Here is a 20,303-nt window from a genome sequence, read left to right as displayed (position 1 = left end):
CAGCTCAGAGAGGTGATGTGACTTGCTCAAGGCCACACAACCAGTCAACTAGTCGGTAGGAGAGGCGGAATTCACCTGGATGCAAGACTTGAGCTGTTCCCACAACCCACAGCTGCCACCTGCCAACCCAAGCCCCAGCTCCCTCTCAGTCCCACCAGCTGAAATGAGACGGGTGAGAAATGAGAGAGGTGAGTGATTTAACACCCGTCTGTCCCCTCCCCCACCACTTCCTCCTTCCCTTCCATTCCACTTCCGCACATCTTCCTCGCTTTTTTTTTTTTTTTTTTTTTTTTTGGAAAGCTCACCCTCTCTTTTGGGGTAAGGGGTCAGGGATTACCTGTTTCTAAGCCTTTCATTTTTTTAACGTTTATTTATTTTGAGTGAGTGAAGGGTGGGGCATGAGCAGGGGCAGAGACAGAGGGAGACAGAGAATCCCAAGCAGTCTCTGCACTGTAAGTGCAGAGCCCAACGTGGGGCTTGAACTCACGAACCATGAAATCATGACCTGAGCTGAAATCAAGAGGCTGAGCCACCCAGGCGCCCCACACCTTCCTCATTCTTTGTTCTCCAGATCTGCTGCCCCTCAGTTCATTGTCGTCCCTCCTGCTTCTCCCCCTGACCAATTTCTGGGTTCCAGTCCTTGACCCTGTCTGTATCAGCCCTGCCCACTCCATGCTGCACGTCTATCTGTGGGGCAAGAGTAGGCATGGCTGACAGTCCCAAAGCATTCGCTGTGCCCAGGCACTGACTAAATGCTTAACGTGCTCTTTCCAATGGAATCCTCACATCCCCCCTCTATCAGATGGGGAAGTTGAGGCTCAGAGAGATGGGTTGATTTACGAAGGTCTCCAAGATCAGTGCTTCTCAAACTGTATTGTACACAAAGCACCTGAGGACCTTGCTAAAATGCAGTTTCTGGTTCAGTCGTGTGTGTTGGCAAGGGGAGGGGGACAAGACGGAGATTCTGCATTTCTAACAACCGCTGGGACGTGGACCGTACTTCAAGTAGAAAGGCCCAAAATGAACGGGTGAGAGTCCCGTAGGACAGCTCCACTTTAGGTCTGCGCTCTGCTCTGACAACGTGTTACTGGAAGGAGGGGAACCCGGAGAGGGGCTTGGTGCAAGATTCCTGGGTCCCCAGGGGTGTGGGAAGGGTAGATGGGGAGAATACATAAGTATTTGACTCAAATCTCAAGGCAGCCACCCTCTTCCTACTTCGGGCCAAGAAGATGCTGGAATCAGCTCTTGCTGATGCAGCTGGTTTGAGTGTATGCTCCAGCTGAGAGGCTAAACAAGGCATGGACTGTATGGGGGACCCGTTTAGGTTTCGTGAGCTACCCCCCACCCCCGTTGTGCAGCACCGCCCCAGTGGCTCCCCCTGATCACCAGGAACCGTCGTGGCCTCTCCACAGCTCAGCCTGACCCAACCCGAAGGACTGTGGACTCCCCGCAGCTGAGAGGCTCAGAGCCCATTTCGGCATGCGTAGACCCCAGTACAACTCGTAGAAGGTGTGAGGTGGAGGGAAGGAGTGCCAGGTGAACCCTACCAAAGGTCTTGCACTATGGTGCTTTTGATTTATTTTCTCCTTTGAGAAGGGCTCTCCTTTGCCTTCCGGAAAACCACACGAGGAGAGTATCGTTGCCCCCATTTAATGGTGAGGAAGCCCAGGGAGGGAAAGTGAGTTGACTAAAGGCACACAGCCAGTAAACGACAAGAGATCCAAACGGAACTGAGCCCAGTGCCAAAGCAGAATTAGCCCTTATAAAACACCTGGCGGGTGCGTATCCGGTGACTAAATGACTCTGGTAGGCTCCTGACCCTGGGCAGGCCTTGGGCAGCCTCCCTTTCAATACCTCCAGTAAGTACACACAGACCATTCTGCATGACACTGAGCCCGGCCCCGTGTGGGGCAGGGGTAACCAGGAAGACTTTGACTACAATGGCTTTGGCGGGGGGTGGTTACCTGGCACCCCTGCCCTCGAGGGGGTTGTGCAGAGTGGGGGTGGCGGTGGGTGGACGTGCTCCGGGTCTGATGGATAGACTCTGCAGGGAAGGGACAGGCCAGACTGGCAGGGCCGGGCCACTTGCACAGCCCAGGTCAGGCCCGACCGCTGGGCAGAGCAGAGCGTTGCCCCGGAGACGGTCCCCGGGCCAGGCAGGCAGCGGCGGGTGGAACTGCCAGCTCCTAAGTGGCAGAACCCTGGTGGCGGCACAGCCCACAGCCTCTTCCATGGAGACGGCACGGCCGCTCTGCCTCAAGGTCCCCCAGGTTGGTCACTGCTTTCTTCCCCATGGACTGGCCCAGAAGGAGGGAATGCATACAGGAGAGTCCAGGGCCCCGCAGCGGAAAGGGGCAGGTGCTAGGCTAGGATGTGCCGGAGTGGGCCGAGGGTCTGTCTCCAAATGACCCACTACCAGCCCTCAGCCTTAGAGGCTCAGACCCCTACCTCTGTATCTCCCATCTCAGACCCCTCCCATCTCAGACCCCTCCCATCTCAGACCCCTACCTCTGCCTTTGGTCTGCACCCCCCCACCCCCCCTACCCGCCCCCCCAGCCCGCCTCGCTTTCTGCCTTAGCTCCTGGGTCCGCCCTCCTGACCCTAGGCTGAGCACATGGCCTCCCAGAATCCCTCTGGCCCCGGGCTGAATAAGCTTCTAGACGGGAATCCGTCTGTGCTGCGTGTGGACCCTTGGACCCTTCCATTACCTTTCTTTTCCTTTTGGCCAGCCCTCTGCCTATCCCTCTCAGACCAGCCCACCCTTTCTTGGCCTGGACCCTGGCCCAAGTCTGACTCCCTGGTCTCTGCCCCTCTGATCTCTGTGTCTCACGGCCCTTCGCTATTCTCCTGGCCTGCCTGTCCTCAGCATCTGATAAATTATCCATCTGGCCTCTGTTTCTCGGTCCCTTGCCCTCTGTCAGCCAGCCCATCCCCCTGGCCTCTGTCTTCCTCTCCCATTGGCCTGGCTGCGCCCTGTCCTTTCCTTTCCTTTGCCCTCCGCATCTGCAGCCTGTTTATCCTAGCCAAGGTGTCCAGTCCCCATCTCTTATCTTCCTACTAGACTCTCCCCTGGGCCTGAGACTGCTGCTGCCAAGCCAGGAACCCTTCCCCGGGCACGCCCCCCTCTCCTTCTCCCTGCCCCCTCCTCCAGGTCTGCCCCGGACAACATCAGAGGTTGGGAGGGATCTGTCCTCTCTGAGCTCCCTACTCTGAGCAGTGGCTCCTCACAGCCTCTTGGGTTCCAGGTACCCACAGCTGCCGTTTCCCCCAGGAAAGCCCTCCTTGGCTGGCTTGCATGCACCCCCAGCCCTCCCCACCGCTCATCCTCCCTGCAGTCACGGAGCCCACGGGGTTAACAGGCAATTAGCGGGGCCAGGGCTCAGAGCTGTGGGGGAGAGGGCCAGGGGCCTCCAGGAGATAAGAAGCCAAGCAGCCAAGGCTGGGCTAATCCCAGAGCTAATCTGCAGCCTAGGCTTTTATCTCCACTGCCTTCTGGGCACCCTGCCTCTGCTAAGGCCCTGGCGCCTCCCCCACCCCCCAACTTTTCCATAAGAGCTTCCTCCTGCCCCACATTCCGTCAGCCCTCCCCTGATGTGGTCCAGGCCTGGGCCTCTCACTCAGGCCTCTGGAATGAATTCCCTTTAACCCTGTGGTGCCCTGGAGTCCACGGGGGTGGCCAGTGGAAGGGGGTGCATCTTCATCCATTCTGGACTGTGAGTAACACCCCAGGCTGAACAGCTCTTGAAACAACACTCAGGGGTGGCCCAAGTGTCCAAGCTCAAAGGCTCCTGCCTCTCTAGCCTCCTCGATGGGGAAGGAAGAGGGCATCATCGTGCAAAGGCCACAACAGAGGGGTGGCAAGGTACATATCCAAGGGCACATAGGAAGACGGGGCAAATTCAGAGTCTAGTCCCTCTCCTCCACTGGCCCCAACACTCTCCTCTAACCCCCCCCACCCCCCACCCCGAGGAGTCGACCCTGGTGTCAGCTTCAGCTCTACCACTGACAGCCTTGTGTAACCTTGGCTAGTAAAGTGATTTATTGACTTCTCTGGACCTCAGTTTCCTCATCGGTCAAGTGGAAATCGAAATTCTTGCCCGACTTATTTCATAGGGCGGTTGTAAGTGTATGAAAGAGGCATCTGCAGACTGAAATAATGTACGTGAGTCCTCAATATTAGTAACAAGAGTGTCATAGAGACCAATAAAACCTGGGGCAGAGATCGACCCCTGGAGGGGGTGCTGGAAATGGATACACATATCATAGCTTCATAATATGGGGAAAGGGGCATGTGTTTTGGAATCCTACAGAACAGGGTTCAAATCCTGGCTATGCCACCAACCGTTGACAAGTAACCTTGGGTACGGATGCATGATTTAATCTCTCTGAGCCTAGGATTGCGCATCTGTGAAAGGGAAGTGGTAACTTCTCCTAAAGTTAGTTATGAGGATTAGAGATAAATTCAGAGTGGGGTGTGGTAGGGTGTTCAAGAAAGATAAGGGAAGGGGTATGGTATGGGGTATAGATTTGTGAATGGGACTTCTTGCCAAATGGTGCAGCTGTTTCTTTTTCTCTTTCTTTCTTTCTTTCTTTCTTTCTTTCTTTCTTTCTTTCTTCCTTCCTCATTGAAGTATACTTGACATTGGTGTAGCATTTTGATCTTAGATTCCCACTGGTCCCATTCTCAGGGCACCATGCACCTTGGTAAAGGCTCTCCCAGCAATTTGGGAGAGACTGTGTTTCTTAGGGGATGGGGCTCTGTCACAGTGAACCACCCACCCCGGCACAGGGATACGGCTCTCCTACCGGATGAGAAGCAGCACCGAATGAACAGGCCTGCAGCCCAGCCTGGTTCACATCTGAGGCCTGCCTATATTGTCTGTGGGATTCGGATTCAGTCATTGAACCTCTCGGATCTGTGTTATGAGGTAAGAGATGATATACATAAATCATAGCAACATCTAACATGTATTTAGTGCTTACTCTGTGTCAGGCATGGCCCTGGGCACTTTATATAAATTCACTCCTTAATTCCCACAAAAACCCTGCACTAGAGGTCTCTTATCCCCATTGTAGAGACACAATAGTAGAAGCCCAAAGAGGGTAGGGAACCTGCCAGGGTCGCATATCATGGCACAGCAGGGTACCAGGCAGTCCGATGCCCAAGCCTGTGCTCATATCCACTGTGTGATGATACACACCTGTCACAGCACTGGCAAATAGTAGGTGCTCAAGAAATGACAGGTGTTAAAACAGCATTTATGTGCCCGTCACTATTCTTTGAGGCTGTGCACCGTGTCAGGCACTGTGCTTGGTGCTGGGGATGGTTCAGAGAACAAAACAGACAGTCTCTGCCCTGAAGGCGTTTGCTGTCTGGCTGCAAAGAGATTCATTCATTCAAAACGTGTTTATCGAGCCACCTACACTATGAGGCAGGTGCACAGCAGCCGGGAACAAAATAGAACAATCACAGGTATAGGCAGATCATTACTGCCTGGGACTATTGCTGTGATGGGAATCCCACAAGTCCTCCGGCAGGGGGATTGGGGTTGGAGGGTAGAGCTTCCCGGAGCAAGCTCACTCACCCGCACCGGAAGGGCTTGGGTTCCCGCCACACGGTCCAGACCGAAGAGAATCCCCCCCTCCCCCCCAAGCAGGCCTGGCCTCCTCCCCTACCACACCCCCACAGCCAGCCAGGTGCTTTTCAGAGTAACTTCCTCCCCAAGGTCGAAGCGCTCCCGCTCCCAGGTCCGGGAGGAAATGGGAGCAGTGTTTGTTCAAATGTAAATGTGTGAGCTGCGGTGGAAGAGACGTAGGGGCCGGTCAAGGCCGCGTGACTCCAGGCCGAGGTCGCTCTGGGAGCCAGGAGAGCTTGGGGCCGTAGAAGAATTTGGTGACTCCAGGAGTGCGCCGCGTTTCCACGGGAGAGGAGCGCGCAGGGTGTCCAGCACGCAGGTAAACCCGTAAACCTGCTCCCAGGTAGCTACCACTTAGGCCTTAAACCCTGGAAAGGCAGTTTTCCAGGCGAGAATATTTTTAATTTGTAACGAAGCCCTTGCCTGACATTGCCGCCCCTGGATGCAAAGTTATTCGTTAGAGAGTTTTGTTGACACAGTGCGGCACACACCCACGGCCGGGCGGGAGTTCCCGGGCCAAGACTGAGCAGGTGGCGGTGGGCGTGTGGGTGTGCGCCCCCCACCCCAGCACACGCACCCGGGCATCCGGGCCGGGCCCACCCGCACCCCGAGGGCCGCACCCACCGCCGCGCGCTCCCCGCCGCCCCCTCCTCCCTCCCGCGGGGCAAGCATCCATCACCGCGCCCGAGCGCCCTCCCTCCCGTCTCCTCCGGGCGCCTCGGCTCTCCTCCCTGGGTTTGCCTCATTTGCATTCCCCCGGCTCCCGGCTCCTCGGCAAAGTGACCTCCGCACACAGCAGAAGCCAGAGGCTTCCACCGCGGAGGGAGACACCGCCTCCCGCCGCCCGCCGCCCGCCGCCCGCCGCCCGCCGCGGCCGGGGAGGGCCGAGGGGGCGCAAGCCCGGACGGCAGGGCGGGGGCCCGGGGGAACAGTTCTCTGGGGGCAGCTGGAGGGCCCGGGAGCGGCGGGAAAGGCCTGGGGCCGAGGGGCGCAGACGGACTCCGATGGGATTTGAACCTCAGGTCCTCTGTGTTGAGGGAGTGGCACGTGGAGGTCAGCACCGGGCCCGCGAAGCTGCGCCCCGACAACCCGCTTGGAACCTGGGGAGCCCCAACCCCGTTTCCCTCCCCTGCACCCCCACTGGAGAGGGGCCAGCCCTACCGGGCAGTCTCCCAGGAGTCCCCAGTTCCCCCCCGTGGGGCCTGACCAGTCCCTGTCCCCGCTCCCCTGGCCTGCCGAGCCGCCTCCCCTCCCCCCATTTGGTATTTACACCTTTCACACATTTGTAAGCTATTATCCTGTCCACGCTTAGTCACCGCTGAGCCAAGCGCCACGGATTTAGCTCCTTTAATCTTTCCTCCTAAATCAGTCCTCCATTTCCCCTTAATCATCCCGTGGCTCCTCTCTGAACTCTCTCGCTGCCGCCTCGGCTGCTGCAGCCCATGCCTGTCTCTCTGGAACTGCTCCCCCTCCAACCCCAAACGGGTGTCCCAAGGGCATGGTGAACGTTAGAGGGGGCCCGGGGTTGGATTTCCAACGCTGCGGGTCCCCAGCTTGGGAGCCAGGGGAAGAAGTGCAAACACTCCCCCCACCAACCCCTTTCTGGAAACACACAGCACTCTGAACCTTCTCCTCTCCACCCTCGTTGTCTCTGTCCTCCTCCTGCCTTCCCACCCCCATTCATCTGGATTCATCTGGATGGCTCCAAGACCCTAACCCTCAGGTCTCCTGACCATGGTTCTGGCTGTCCACCCCGCCCCCCTCCCACCACGAGACAGAGGTGGCATTGCCGAGAGAGCATGGAAGGACAGGGCAACGCTGATAACCCACCAGCCTGAGGCTGCCCTCCTCCCCTCTCCAGGGTGACTGTCCATCTCTCCTTGACCACCCTGTCTCCACACTGCACTCACTCCCGCCCAGTGGAACCCACGGACTCAGGGGCCTCAACCTGAGCAGCGCTGAAACTCAGCCCTCCTAGTGCTCCCTGGGATGCCCCTGCCTCCCTGCCACCCATTCCTGTTCCTTTCTGCCCCCCAGCCTGGGACTGGCAGGGGCAGCCCTGCCGCCAGCCACAGGAGGGAGAAGATTCCTCCCTGGAATCCAAAGGGCAAGGGTGGGAATCCTGCAAGGAGCATGGGTAGGGGAGACAGAGGGAGGACAGGAGGGGGATACTGGGGCCATTTCTTCAAATGCTAATCAGCATCTTCCGGCAGTGCCACAAGAAGCTGAGCTGATAATGAGCCCAGCTCGGGGCTGATTCCTGATTAATGAAGAGGCCACAGGGTTGCTGAGTGGGGCTGGGTGGGGCAGGTCCCTCCTGGCCCTCCCCGCTGCCCTGGAAGACCAGTCCTCTGCAACAATAACAGCCCCGCGCTTGGCTGTTTGGCCACACCACTTGAATCCCCCACCACCAACTCCACTTGCTGGCCAATGGGAAGCAGCCAGACTGAGGGCACCGCCACCAGGAGGGCCCGAGGGACAGCAGCCAGCTCTGGGGCAGGCGGTGGGGAGAGCAAACACTGGGTTCTGCAAGCTGTGACTTGTAGGTAGCCCTCAAAATATTTCTTAAAGTCAGGAAAATTTTTATTCAAATCATCAAGACTTGGGCTTCCCTGGACCCTGCCCCCACCCCCAAACACTGGACATCCCCGACCCGGTCGGTCATGAGTTAGCTGGGGCTGAGGGACAGCGGCTCCCCTCGGGCATAAGTGATCTTCCCTTCTGCTCAGACCCCACCCTTCCCTAAGGTGTGCCCTCCCCTACCTGACCTGCCTGGCTCCTGAAGGCAGGACAACCCTGAACTAGATGTTGAACTAAATGCTCTCAAGATTCATGCCTTAAGAGAGGACAGGGCAGAGGGGCTGGACAGAGGGTGAGGGTAAGAGGTAAGCTTGTCTGGTAGGTAAGAGGCCTGCGCCAACCTCAGAGGGAAGCCTGTCCGTTCCTGAGTCGAGGGGGCAGGGGGCAACCCTCAGGCCCTCAGGAGCCAGCAGCCAAGGTATGGAGTTGTCAAGCTCATGGGGTAGCCTTCCCACAACCGAGGAGGCAGGGCAGAGCTGATCAGCACCGCCCTGACCACACCAGGGAAGGCAACGGGCTTAGGAGGAAGCCGTGAGCTTCGGAGGAAGCTGGGATCGAAGGCAGGGGATTGCCAGGATCTGGCATGGGGGAGCCAGGGAGGGCTAGAGGGCCAGAGGGCCGCATGCATGCTGCCCCCCTGCCTCTGAGCTGTCCTGGCTGGCAGCCGGGGTGGGGCTGGGAGAGGAGGGAGGAGGGCAGGGAGGGGGACTGCCCAGCTGGAAGAGGCCTTGTCTAATTGTGCCTGATTAGTAGAGAGGAAGAGAACAGGGCGAGTGATTAATAGTCACGGCAGTCACCAGCGAGTGGGGAAGGAGGGTTGGGAGGGGGAGGGAAGTCTGAGAGCCAAGAGGGAATGGGGACAGTGAAGTGCCCACACGTCCCTGGTCACCTGCCCCTCCAGGGAGTGGCTGGACCCCTGACGACCCACAGAGAGGGGCTGCATCCTACCCCTGCCTCCTCCAGGATTTTCCACCTCCCCCACGCCTCGATTTTCCAGACAATAGAATGGAAGAGAAAAGACTGAGGTCATGTCCTGCACCTGGGAAGAAAGGTGCATCGGCTCATGTGGTATCAACAGACACCTCAGTGTCTCCAGACCCAGGCCCTATCCTCAGCTCAACCTGGGACCTCAGCCCAGATCTTAGACGCCAGAGCTTCCAACCAGAGCTGACACCTACCACCCATATCCTCTGGCCCCGCCTGGAATTCCTAGCCCTGCCCAGTCCTGTAGTCTGAACCTAGTTCCTGGGTCCACTGAGAACTGTGCTGTCCACTACGGTTGCCACTACCCGCGTGCGGCTATCCGAATTGAACAATTCATTTTCTCTGTCATGCGAATCACATGTCAGATGCTCAATGGCCAGTGTGGCTGGTGACTCCCATGTTGGACAGCACGGATACATTTCTATCATCCCAGAGATGTTCTGTGGGAGAGCACCGATCTGGAGAGAGTCTGTGCACACGCATGCACGCACGCATGCACGCGTGAATATTTGGAAGGGGTGGGTAACACGGGAATGCTGTAACAGGGGAGGGGAGGGGCTGGGCCTGAGGATCAAGCCTGGGGGGGAAAGACAGGAGACGGCAAATAGCAAAGATGCCTGCATGTGGGTCAGCAACCGCGGGTGGTGCTGGGAATCGACAGGTAAGAGAGCAGGAAGTTGGGGCAGTGGCACTTGCAATTGTGGACTCTTCCAGAGGACACACTATGTGCACGCCAGGCCGTGTGCTGAGTTCTTCTCGGCCATCTTTTTAATCCTCTCAACTGCCCGCCTGGTTTAGGTTCTAATATTGCGTTTACTGGATGTAGAAACGAAAGCTCACGGAAGCTTTTTGACTTCTCCAAGGCCACGCAGCTTAGAGGGGAGAGCCGAGGTTCAGATCCAGACGGTCCGGCTCCAGAAACCACACACTTGACTGCTCCGCCATACACTCCCCAGCTGAGAGGAGAAGCTGAATTTTAGAGCCACCCTTGCATTTTACAGCTAAAGAGATGAAGCCCAGGGAGAGAGAGTGATTTCTGCCTTCGAGTAAGTGGGCAGGCTGAGAGCAAGCCGCAATGGGGAAAGTATGGATGGGGCTCGGAGCACCAGGGTGGGGGGAGCAGATGGTGGTGGGAATCGGAGGAAGGGAGCGAACATATAGGTGGTGAGAGCAGGAGGCGAGGTGGGAGTGGGTGGGTGGGTACGAGACTGAGTAAGGAGGGGGAAGGGAAGAGGAGAAGGGACGGGGGAAGCTAGGTGGAAGGAAGCATGGGTGGAGCGGTGAGTGTCCCCCACCGCCCAGAAGCTCTTTCCTCTCTCCTCTCTCTCCCCTCCTCTCCAAACCTCCCAGGCCTGCCTCACCCCTTGAACCTTCCCAGCCTTCTTCCGCCCAGAGCGGCCTCTCTGTCTGGGCTCTTACTACCCATGGACCTCTTGGCAATTGATCCTGGCAGCTCAGGATCAACCCTGCATGGCTGGTTAACTCTTGCATGGTTGGTTAAGCTTCTGAGTGTCCCTGTCTCTGCTCCACCAGGAGAGTGTAGGCTGCCTGAGGACAGGGACCGGGGACTGGGGCTTCCCTTCTTTGTTCTCCACCCCCCCCCCCTCACCACCGAGCAGGTACACAGTAGGCACTCAGAGCTCCTGTTGATTGGGCGAGTGACTGGGAGTCGGTGAGGGGGTATTAGGGAGCGTGGGGGTGAAAGCGACTGCAGTGGTAACAGAAGCAAAAGCAGCAGCTTAGGGGACTGGGGGAGGGCACATTACCCAGAGTAAAAATAGGCTGGAAAATGTGACATTTATTAACTTGGATTCTGGAGGAAAGGTCACAGCAGAGTGGGGAGTGGGAAGGAGGAAACAGGGAAAGCCACAGAACACACGTCCCAGCCCCTTCCCCAAAGCCTGTCTTTGTCACTGACCATCTCACCACTCACACCCTGGCAGGTCCCCTGCCAGCGGATCCCTGTACCCGTCTCCCCACCATCGATCCCACCAGGAGCTCCGTGTTCTTACCGCAGGGTCTGTTGTGGACCTCGTGTCCTCCTGAAAGACCCCTTGTGTTCATCTCCTGCCCCTTCTCTGATCTCACCCTGCGGTACACCCTCATCTTCCCCACGGCTGTGCGGCATGAACCGCCATCCCAGCCCACACTCCCAGACCCTGGTGAATCTGCAGCAGACTCAGCCCTCGAAGGCCAGGTCCAAGGGAGAGTTACGCTCAGCAGACGGGGGATGGGCAGAGGGATATGGGGTCTGGACTGGGTGGGAGACAGGGAACGCAGGCTCTAAAGGGGAATTCCTGTCCCCCAGTGCTTGCTTTGCCCTTCTGCCCTTCTTGGGCCCGCCGCAGCCCCAAAACTGAGACCCACAAACTTCTGTCGCCCTCTTGTCTGCAGCCCCAGGGTATGAAAGGGCCCGCTGGACACCCATCCTCCCCTTTAGCCATCCTCAGGATTCCCAGAGACTCCCTGTTCCCAGATCCTCCGGGCACCTCCTTTTCCTAGAGCGAGGCAGGAAACCCTGCTTCCCTCACCTTACTCCCCCCTTCCCCATCTCTCCCTCCCCGCCACCCTCCTTCCCACTGAGGTTTCAACACACTTCCCCTTTCCTTTCTACCCACCCGCCCCCCCATCCCTGCGCAGGGACACAAAGCTCCCATTGATTTCTGCCCCAACAACACCTGCTGGGACTGGGCTGTGTCTCCCTCCCCCCAACTCTGAGGGGTGAGGATGTCAGACAGAGGGGCTCCATGGACCCAAAAGTCCACATGCACACTCTCTACACCTCACCTCCTTCTTGAGGACTCTGGCAGTCCCGGATTTGGGAGCAGTGATTTTTCCTAGAAGAGGGGTGTGTGGCCACACAAAAGCCCAGTGCCCCCCACCCAGGACGACCCCTCCTTCCTGCCCCTTCCTCCATTGCTACACAACTGCCCCCACACCCAGTGGCAGGAGGACCCAGAGGCTGCAGGCATGGGTAGCCGTGAGAGAAGCCTACTAGGGGCACGTTTCCTGCTGTACTGAGGCAGTGAGTGAGCGAATGGGAACCTGGGCCGGAGGAAGGAAAGCGCCCTCCCCATCCCTGGGGCAGGCCACTGGAGGCTGGCTGGAGTGGGCACCATGTTGACGCCACGTATTTGCATATGCACTGGGCAGTGGTAACAAGGGTGCAAACACACATGTACACAATGCTGGGAGTCAACCGTGCAGCGGGGATCTCTAGCACCAGGGATAATAGATACCCTGTGAGTGTGGGTGAATGGAGCACTGACTGACAGACAGACAGACAGACAGCACGCAAGACACGCCCCCTGAGCTCACACCTGACTGTGGGAGGTGTGCATGGGAGGGCAGCCCAAGCCGACACTCCAGATCTCAATGAGAGAGTGTGTGTGTGTGTGTGTGTCTGTGTCCACACACATGTGAGAGATGGCACCAGCAGTCCCCGCATGGGGCGCAGGGATCAAGATAGATGGGCGGGGGGCATCACAAAGGGGATGGCATCCACAGTGTGACCCTGTCCTCGTCCTCAGCAGCTAAGTAAGAGCTGGGATCTGGGCATAGAGATGGGTAGCTCTCGGTGTGTGGGTGTGCAGGTGTGCATGTGAGTGTGGTGACAGGGACACTGAGTATGAGAGAGTGAGCACAGAAAACTGTCCCTGAGCGGTAGGGGTGTGTGTGTGTGTGTGTGTGTGTGTGTGTGTGTGTGTTGCTGGGTTGCAGTGAGGGTGAGCCATGCACATAAGGGTGAATGAGTGATTCTCAGTGTAAGAGCCAGAGCCGGGCAAGGGAACAGCAAGAACCAGGAAACGGAGGGAGGGAAAGGGAGAGAGGCTGGAGGGGCAGCATGAAAGAGGGATGTGTGAGGGAGTCTGTGAAAGGGGGTGTGTATGAGAGACACAGAGACAGAGAAGAGACACTGGCACCCAGTGTACACGAAGATCAAGATCGTCTCTATCCAGCCTGCCGGTCGGGCCAGCTCCCCAGGAGGCAGCCCTGAGTCCCTCTCTTGCTGGAGCCCCCCAGACACCCGTCCCCAACACCCTCATTCAGTGGGGAGAAGAATCCAGAGGAAAAAGGGAACAAGAGATGAGTGGGGGTCAGTCGGCCCGGCCTTGGCACGGTGCATCCCTTCCTTCCCTGCAAGCTGCCCGGCTTCGGGGACCCGGGGCCCACTCCGGGCCCCCCGGGCCCAGACCTGGGCCCTGCAGCAGCAGCAGAGCCGAGAAGAGGAGCGGCCGCAGCAGCGCCAGGGTGAGCCCCTAGGAGCGTCCCCTGCTCCGCGGCTGGGGAGCGACAGGGAAACACCGGGCTTGGGGGAGACACGAGGCCAGCCTCTGGTGGCGGAAGGAAGGGAAGCCCTGTAGAGCCCTGTTGAGGATGCCCCTGCGCGCCACCCCCCCCCCCCCCCCCCCCCCCCACCGGCCTCCGGCCACCCCAGGCCCGGCGGGCCAGCTGGCAGGACTCACCACAGAGAAGTTGCTGGCGGAACAGTGGTGCCCACTGAAGTTGCAGCTCTTGAGCATGTCGGCAAGCTGGTGGCCAGTGCGGTTGAGGATGTCTACCATGTCGGGCTCCGGGTAGCGCAGGCCGGCGGCTCGGTGCCCGTCCCGGTCTTTGGGGGGCAGCCCCGTCAGATTGGCCAGGTGGAAGATGTCGGCGTCGCTGAGCGCCGAGTGCCGGAAACGGTTGATGTTGCAGAGGGTGACGGCCGGGAAGCCAGCCACCGGGGCTGGGGCAGCAGGGTCCATTGCCACCAGGTGAGGCCGGGTCAGGTAGCCCCGGGCCAGGCCAGCCGCCTGGTACAGGAAGGCAGCCAGCGAGGTGAGTAGGGCCAGTGCCCACAGGGTTCTGCGCAGTCCATGGGGGCCTGGGCCACAGGCCCGGCCCAGCCCGTGCAGAGTGCTGGTGCTCGCAAAGGTGGCCAGGTCCCGGGGGGCTGCTGCCCCCCGTGCAGCCCCCAGGAGGCTTTGCTCATCCCCTGCCTCCTTCTCCTTGGGTTTCGCATCCTCCTCTGCAAATTTGATTTTGCACACAATCTCGATCGGCATCTGTCCCCGGCTGCTGGGACTGGCCAGAGCCTCCCTGCCCCTGTCCCTCCCTGGCCGGCAGCCCCCCGGTGCCCTCCGGAGTGGCGGTGGTGGCAGCGGCCGCTCTCCTCAACTCAGGGCAAGCGGGAGGAGGACAGGGACAGGGTGGGGGCCCGAGGTGGGGGAGTCACTCCCACTCCCAGCAGCTCCGCAGCCCTCGTGCTGCCTCTGCTGCTGCTGCCTCTGCTGCTGCTTGTCTCTCTCCTCGATCGTCTCCTTGTGGCTTCCCTTATCAGCACCAGCACAGCTGTCAGCCCCTGCGTGTGTCCCTGCGAGCGAGCGAGCGAGGGAGTGAGCGCTGCTCCGCCACGCCGCGCAGCCCCAGCCGCTCCGCTCAGCATGTGCTCCGGAGCCCACCCCGTGCTTAATAATTCAGGACATGTCAACAGCGCTTCACCGGCGGCACTGGCGGCAGGAGCCAGGCCAGGGGCGGGGGCAGCCCCCAGCCCAGGACTGGGATCCCCGGCCCCCGCCTTCAACAACCTCGTCGGGCTGCCCCCCCCAAACTCTTGTCACACCCTAGGCACTCACGGGGTCCCCAGATGGCCCCACTCCCAGGCCACCCAGGGAAGAGATCTGCACCCAGAGTCCTCAGCTCATTCTGCCACTTTTGGGGGACCACACCCAGGCTCAGCCGACTTCACCACACCCCCCCCCACCTCCCTGACTCTTGACTCGTGACTCCTGACCCCAGCACCTGGCCACCACCTGCCCCCAACTACCCCAGTCACAGCGGCTTCCAGAAACTCCTTGGGAGAGCCACTTGTTTGAATGAGGTAGGGGAGGGCAGAGGAGGGCAGGCAAGGCAGACAAGGGGACAAAGGTGACTCCACCAAGATTCGTGACTGGCCTGGACCTTTGCTCCTGAGCTCAACATCCACCTTCCCCGCCCCTTCCCCCCCACCCCCTCCTGGGATGCTGGCCGCCCCCTCCCCCGCCCCCAAACTCAGTCATTCCTGTGTCTGGGACAGAGGGCACCCTGGCTGACTTGAACATCTGTGGCCACATTTTTCTTCCCCAAACGCTTCCCAAATCCCTTGCCACACCTGTCTGGTGGGTGGGGGAGGGTGTTGGGTGAACGGGCCAAGGAGCAGGGAGGAGGTGTGATGGGTGGGGGAGAGGGTATGGAATGGAGGGAGAGGAAGAGCCCAAATGGGGATTTGGGAGGGAGGAGAAATGTGCGGGCTTGGATGGGGAGTACTATCTCAGAAGCGGAAGCAGGGGGTGGCCGGCAGAATAGGGCAGGGGCGCCCTGGTGAGGCTGCTGTCTTGCCGAGGGGAACAGGCATGTGGGTTGGTATGGCAGGCAGGGGTGGGGCCCCAGTGGGCAGCCCAGGAGGAAATGCCTTGGTGCTCCCAGGCTGGGGTGGTCACAGGGAGCAGCTTGTGTTCTGGGGGGCCCGCGTGAGAACGCGAGCCCTCATGGGGGAGGAAGCACTTGTCCCCCAGAGGAAAGGGGGGGCTGATTAATCGGGGCACTAATGAGCAGCAGGGAGAGGAAGCTCAGAGGGGCGGGGGAGGCGGCTCCATCGATCCGAGCCGCGGAACCAGCAGCTGAAAAAAAAGTGAGAAGGGAATCGATCTGAGGGAAACGGCAGCTGCTGGGGATTAGAGCCCGAGGTCCACCCGCTGCCCAGAGGCCACCCCTCCCCTGCGTCAGGCCTGCCCTGCCAGTCGCAGCCCCCGCCTGGGCCCGGAGGAGGGGCCCACGGGCGGCTACCCCGGGGGTGGGGGTAGGGAACCACCGGGGCCACCCTGGCTGTGAGACCGTATCAGGCCCCATCGGTCACCGTCGCCCCAGCACAGAGCCCACCAGCCCCCTGCCCTGGCCCCGCTTGGCACCCTGCGGTGTTGTCCCCGGCCTCTCATCAAAGTAGCTTCCTGGGGGCGGGGTGGGGGACTGCGGCTGGGCTTCCCCAAAAGCCAGCTCCCCCAAGCTGGGAAGATGAGACCCCTGGGGTCAGGGCTGCGTCTGGCGGCCTCCCACAGGGGAAAGTGGGGATGGCACTGGAAGCAGCTGCCGAGTTAGCACTCCGAGTCTCCAAGTGACCACAGACAATCCCCCTTTCTCTACCCCCTACCCAGGCGGCCCCCTGCCGTGCTCTGCCCTCCCGGCTAGACTCCTAGACCCTTCTAGTGCTTCCACCCCACCTCCTCCTCCCCCAGCCTCTCTTCCCCTTTCTCCTAGTATTGATTTTTCTTTACTGGTTTTTTTTTTTTTAAGGTGATTTAATTGCTTTTTTAAGGTTACTTCAGTCTGGGGCTCTGCCAAGAAATCAGGGAGCTACTCCCCAAGCTCTCCCCAGCACTCGTTGCTACCCTGTACTCAATGCCTAAATTGCCCTGCCATCCACTGAGATCATGGGGTCATACTCTTTTAACATACTGGCCTCCGTCATCATCAGCCCCAATCACACTCCTCTGGAGGGCACAAAGTTGGGGGGTGGGTGGAGAGGAGAGTTCAGGCCACGGGGAAGTAGAACTGCATTCACTCCCCGCCAGTGCCCCACAGCCAGCTGTCTCCAATTGTCCCCAGGTCCCCATCACCCCGTCTCCCAGACCCCTAGGAATCTGGTTACACTTGGCGAGAGTCCCCCTTCCACATCCCTGCAGCCCATCCTGTGCCTCCCCTCCAGTCTCTTCCGTCTCTCCTGCCCCCCTACACCCCCTTCCCCTCTGGCCCCCGTCCTCCCCCCCCCCCCCCCACTTCCCTCTCCCCGCTTCCCTGCTTGCCTCCCTCTCTGCCCGGCTGCAGTTGGGTGATAATCTCCCTCATTTAGCCTCCCGGCTGCTTCCCCGGCTCATTGCCCAGCTGGTCCCTGGGGCCTGGCCCAGCTTCTTCCCCACCCCCACCCCCAGCCCTGCGCCCAAGCTCCCCCATCCCCTCCTGACTTCCCCCACCCACTCCCCAGGGACCACCTGCCCCCTGCAGTGAGCATCAGGGCCAAAGTGTGGTTGGCCAGGACCTGAGCTGGGTGTGAGCAGAGGGAGAGGGTCTGTCTGGGACCTGGTTCCCGAGTAGGTGTGGGGCACAGGGGTAAGGGGGCTTCAGAGCCAGATTTCCTCTGCTCTCCAGTTGTCCCCATTTCCCAGATTTGTTCCTAGTCCAATCTCCACCCATCTCCATCCCCCAGAGCGTGAACTAGGTTTCCTGATGGCAGTGTGTAGACTGAGAGGCAGAGATTAGAGTGGCATCTGTACAGCCAGATAAGGCAGGGCATGGGAATGGGGGACAGAGGGTGAGGGAGATGACAGGGAGGGCAGAGGGTTCTTACAGAGCACCTGAGAAGGTGCAGGTTTTATTTCGGCAAAATGCCTCAAAGGCAGATCCAGACACCTCTCATGATCCAGCTTGGGGGCTCCTAAGGGATCCTCCAAGGTCCTTCCTATACCCAGGCTTTTGGGGCTTCACCTCTTTTCCCAGTAGAGGGATGCCCCCCCCCATGTTGAGTTGCATCTGCCCCTTCTCACCTTTGTGTCAGCCTCAGACTCCCTTCCTGGGTGGCCCACACATAAATGACATGACCCCCAAACTCTCTCCTAGAGAGAGTCCCCAGCCTCCCCCTCCTCCCAGTGGACGCCTTGCCATCCTTCCGAGCCCAGACACCTGTCCCAGGCCTGGCTCTGGTGCGGACCAAGGGATGAGCTAGTGTGGGACAGACGTGGGCGGGAAGGGACAAGGATGGGGGGGTGGAGGCCGGGACTGGGCCAGGCCTGGCTGGTGAGCGAGCAGCGGTGACAAACGGGCTGTGCGGGGGCCGAGGGGCGGGGGGCGGACGGCGGCTGATTTATCTGGGTTATTTATGCCGCGGACGAGGCAGGAGAAGCGGTTAATGAGAGTTCCAGTGAAGGGGGGTGGGGAGGCCCGGACGTGATCTGAGGCGACTGAAGAGGGTTAGCGTCCCACCGCCAGGCCCTGCCCCCACTGCCCGCCAGCATTCTGCACCCCCTTCCCTGTCCTAGGGCCAACCCAGCCTGATCCCTCTCCTGTGGCTCACACCAACGCTCCCCCCCATCCCCTTTTGAGGATGGCCAAGGCAAGGCAATGGATCACCGGGGCCGAAGGACACCAGGTCCAAGATCGAGGGGCAGGCAACCGGAGGAACTGAAGAGAGGACCAGGAAAGGGAGAGTAGGGAAGAAGAAAGATGAAAAATCTTGGCTAGTCAGAAACTGACCAAGTCTGCGGGGCCTGAGGGGGCGGGGCGGGGTAGGAAGAGACCAGTGTGGGAGTGGGTGGGCATCAGGCAACCTCTGAACTGAGGCTGGAGAGAGGGCAAGGGGCACTGGAGGGCAAATTTGGGGTCAGCCAGGAGCCGTCATGGAGGCCTGAGAGACAGACCGGCTGGGAGTGGGGGTGCTGGTCAGAGAGAAGAGGGAGCCAGGGAAGGAGGGGGAGAAGATCCAGAGAAGGAGGGGGAGAGGGCTTTGCAGCAGCGAAAGCTGCTGGGAGCAGATAAGGCGGCACAGCAGCAGGAGGGATTAAAGCTCTGAGGGGCAGGGGCGGGGGCGTGACGCAGGACGGGGGGTGAGGGGGGGCGTGGGGTGAGGGGTACGAAGGAAAGGGCTGAGGGCAGGACATCAGGGCCAAGGAGATGAGCAGGAGAAACAAGGGCTGTGAAGGGGGCAAGATTAAATCAGGGGCCGGGAGATGACTACTGCCTGGCAGAGAGGAAAGAAGGAGTTCCTGATCATCTCTTCTGGGCATGGGGACTCTGCCACTATTGGCGAGGCCCCATAGCCCGCGAGTACCAAGGGTGGCAGAGCTAAGCAGGGGTGAGCAGGGTAGATTGGGTGGGAATGGCAGGTGCCGGCCCTGGGAGCCTCTGAGCTCCTGGCTGGAGAACCCAGGGCAACGCAGCGCCTCCTTGAGGTGACCAATGGAACTCTGCACGGGGAGCAACAGTCAAGGGTGCTCAGCCCACCTGCCCCGGGATGGAGCGCCAGCCCCATCACGCCCAGGGTGGCAAGAACTAATGTCTCAAGGAGCACTTCTTTGTAGGGAGGAGTATGGGCCCGGAGGGTGGGCCGTGGCTTGCCCAGGCTCCTGCTCAGACCGGGCGGCCCCTTACCACCTCCTGCCCTCCGGTTCTCCGTGCCTCCCAGAAAGGTGTGCTCAGGCAGGGTGAGGCCCCTGCTCCCTACAGAGGAGCCGAGGTGGCCGAGGCGGCGGAAGGGGGAGCCTGGAGGGAAGGAAGGGGAGGAGGAAGAAGGGGCGGGGGGAGGGGAGCGGGGGTGGCAGGCGGGGCAGAGTAATTGCGTGTTTGTCAGTTCTCCTGTCTGCACAGGAGGGAGCGTGTGTGGTGGTGGGTGTAGCTTCGCCTCGAGGAGTGTGTGTCTGTTGGCAGAAGTGTCAGTGTGTCTGTCTCAGGGGTCTGGGCTCTCCCTGGCCCCCGCCCTCCCCTTTGTGTTTTGGGGAGCGCAGCTCTGGGCACACCCAGCTGTGCTCCGTGCTGATGCGGCAGATGTGGCGGGGCCCCAGCTGTGCCTGCTTCCCGGAGAGGGGGAGGGGGCTGCAATCTGCTCCCCCGATAATGGCTGCTCAGCGCCAGGGGGAGGGGATGGAGATGGGGGTGGGACTGGGGCCCCGGTCAGCCCCGCCAAAGGGACAGGAGGGAGATGAGGGCCCTGCCCCCACCCCACCCCGGCCAACCTCCCCCCAGTCTGTGTTCTTGGCTCGGCCTCTCCCCCTCGCTGGCTCCTGAAGCCCATCCAAATTTCCGTCCAAGCTCGGTCCCGGTCGGGCCCCAGCTCTCCTCCCATCGCCCCATCCAGCTCGGTGCCAGGGACCTGCCCCCCTCCCCAGCCCCCAGCTTGCTCCCCCTCGTGGATTTTACAGAATCATCTTTTTATGGAAACCTAAAAAAGCACTAATGGCAGGAGCGCACCCCTCCCCCGCATCCCTTCCCCCGCTCACCCCCACTTCCCACCCCAGCTCCCTCCCTTCTCCCTTCTCAAACCCTTTGGGGGCCAGCACCCTCCTACTCCTACAGGGCCAACGAAGACCTAGAGGTGGT

General features: G+C 60.1%; 1 protein-coding gene across 2 annotated transcripts in view; it reads right to left on the bottom strand.

The window, feature by feature from the left end:
• Positions 1 to 19,467, bottom strand: part of ASIC4 (acid sensing ion channel subunit family member 4) — a 28,182-nt gene extending 8,715 nt beyond the window's left edge. The window contains exons 1-2 of one of the 2 annotated variants that reach the window (XM_043577932.1): positions 19,359 to 19,467; positions 13,667 to 14,556 (exon numbers count right to left, since the gene is read on the bottom strand). In XM_043577932.1, the coding sequence (XP_043433867.1) occupies positions 13,667 to 14,248 (582 nt within the window). In that variant the 5' untranslated portion in view covers positions 14,249 to 14,556; positions 19,359 to 19,467. Of the gene's footprint in view, positions 1 to 13,666; positions 14,557 to 15,018; positions 15,196 to 19,358 lie in introns of those variants that run through there. The other variant, XM_043577933.1, reaches the window with a different exon arrangement.
• Positions 19,468 to 20,303: the final 836 nt, after the last annotated feature.

Source organism: Prionailurus bengalensis, chromosome C1 (genome assembly GCF_016509475.1).
Source record: "Prionailurus bengalensis isolate Pbe53 chromosome C1, Fcat_Pben_1.1_paternal_pri, whole genome shotgun sequence".
NCBI lineage: Eukaryota > Metazoa > Chordata > Mammalia > Carnivora > Felidae > Prionailurus > Prionailurus bengalensis.
The sequence above is the reverse complement of the archived record's forward strand: the minus strand, read 5'-3'. Positions and strand labels throughout refer to the sequence as shown.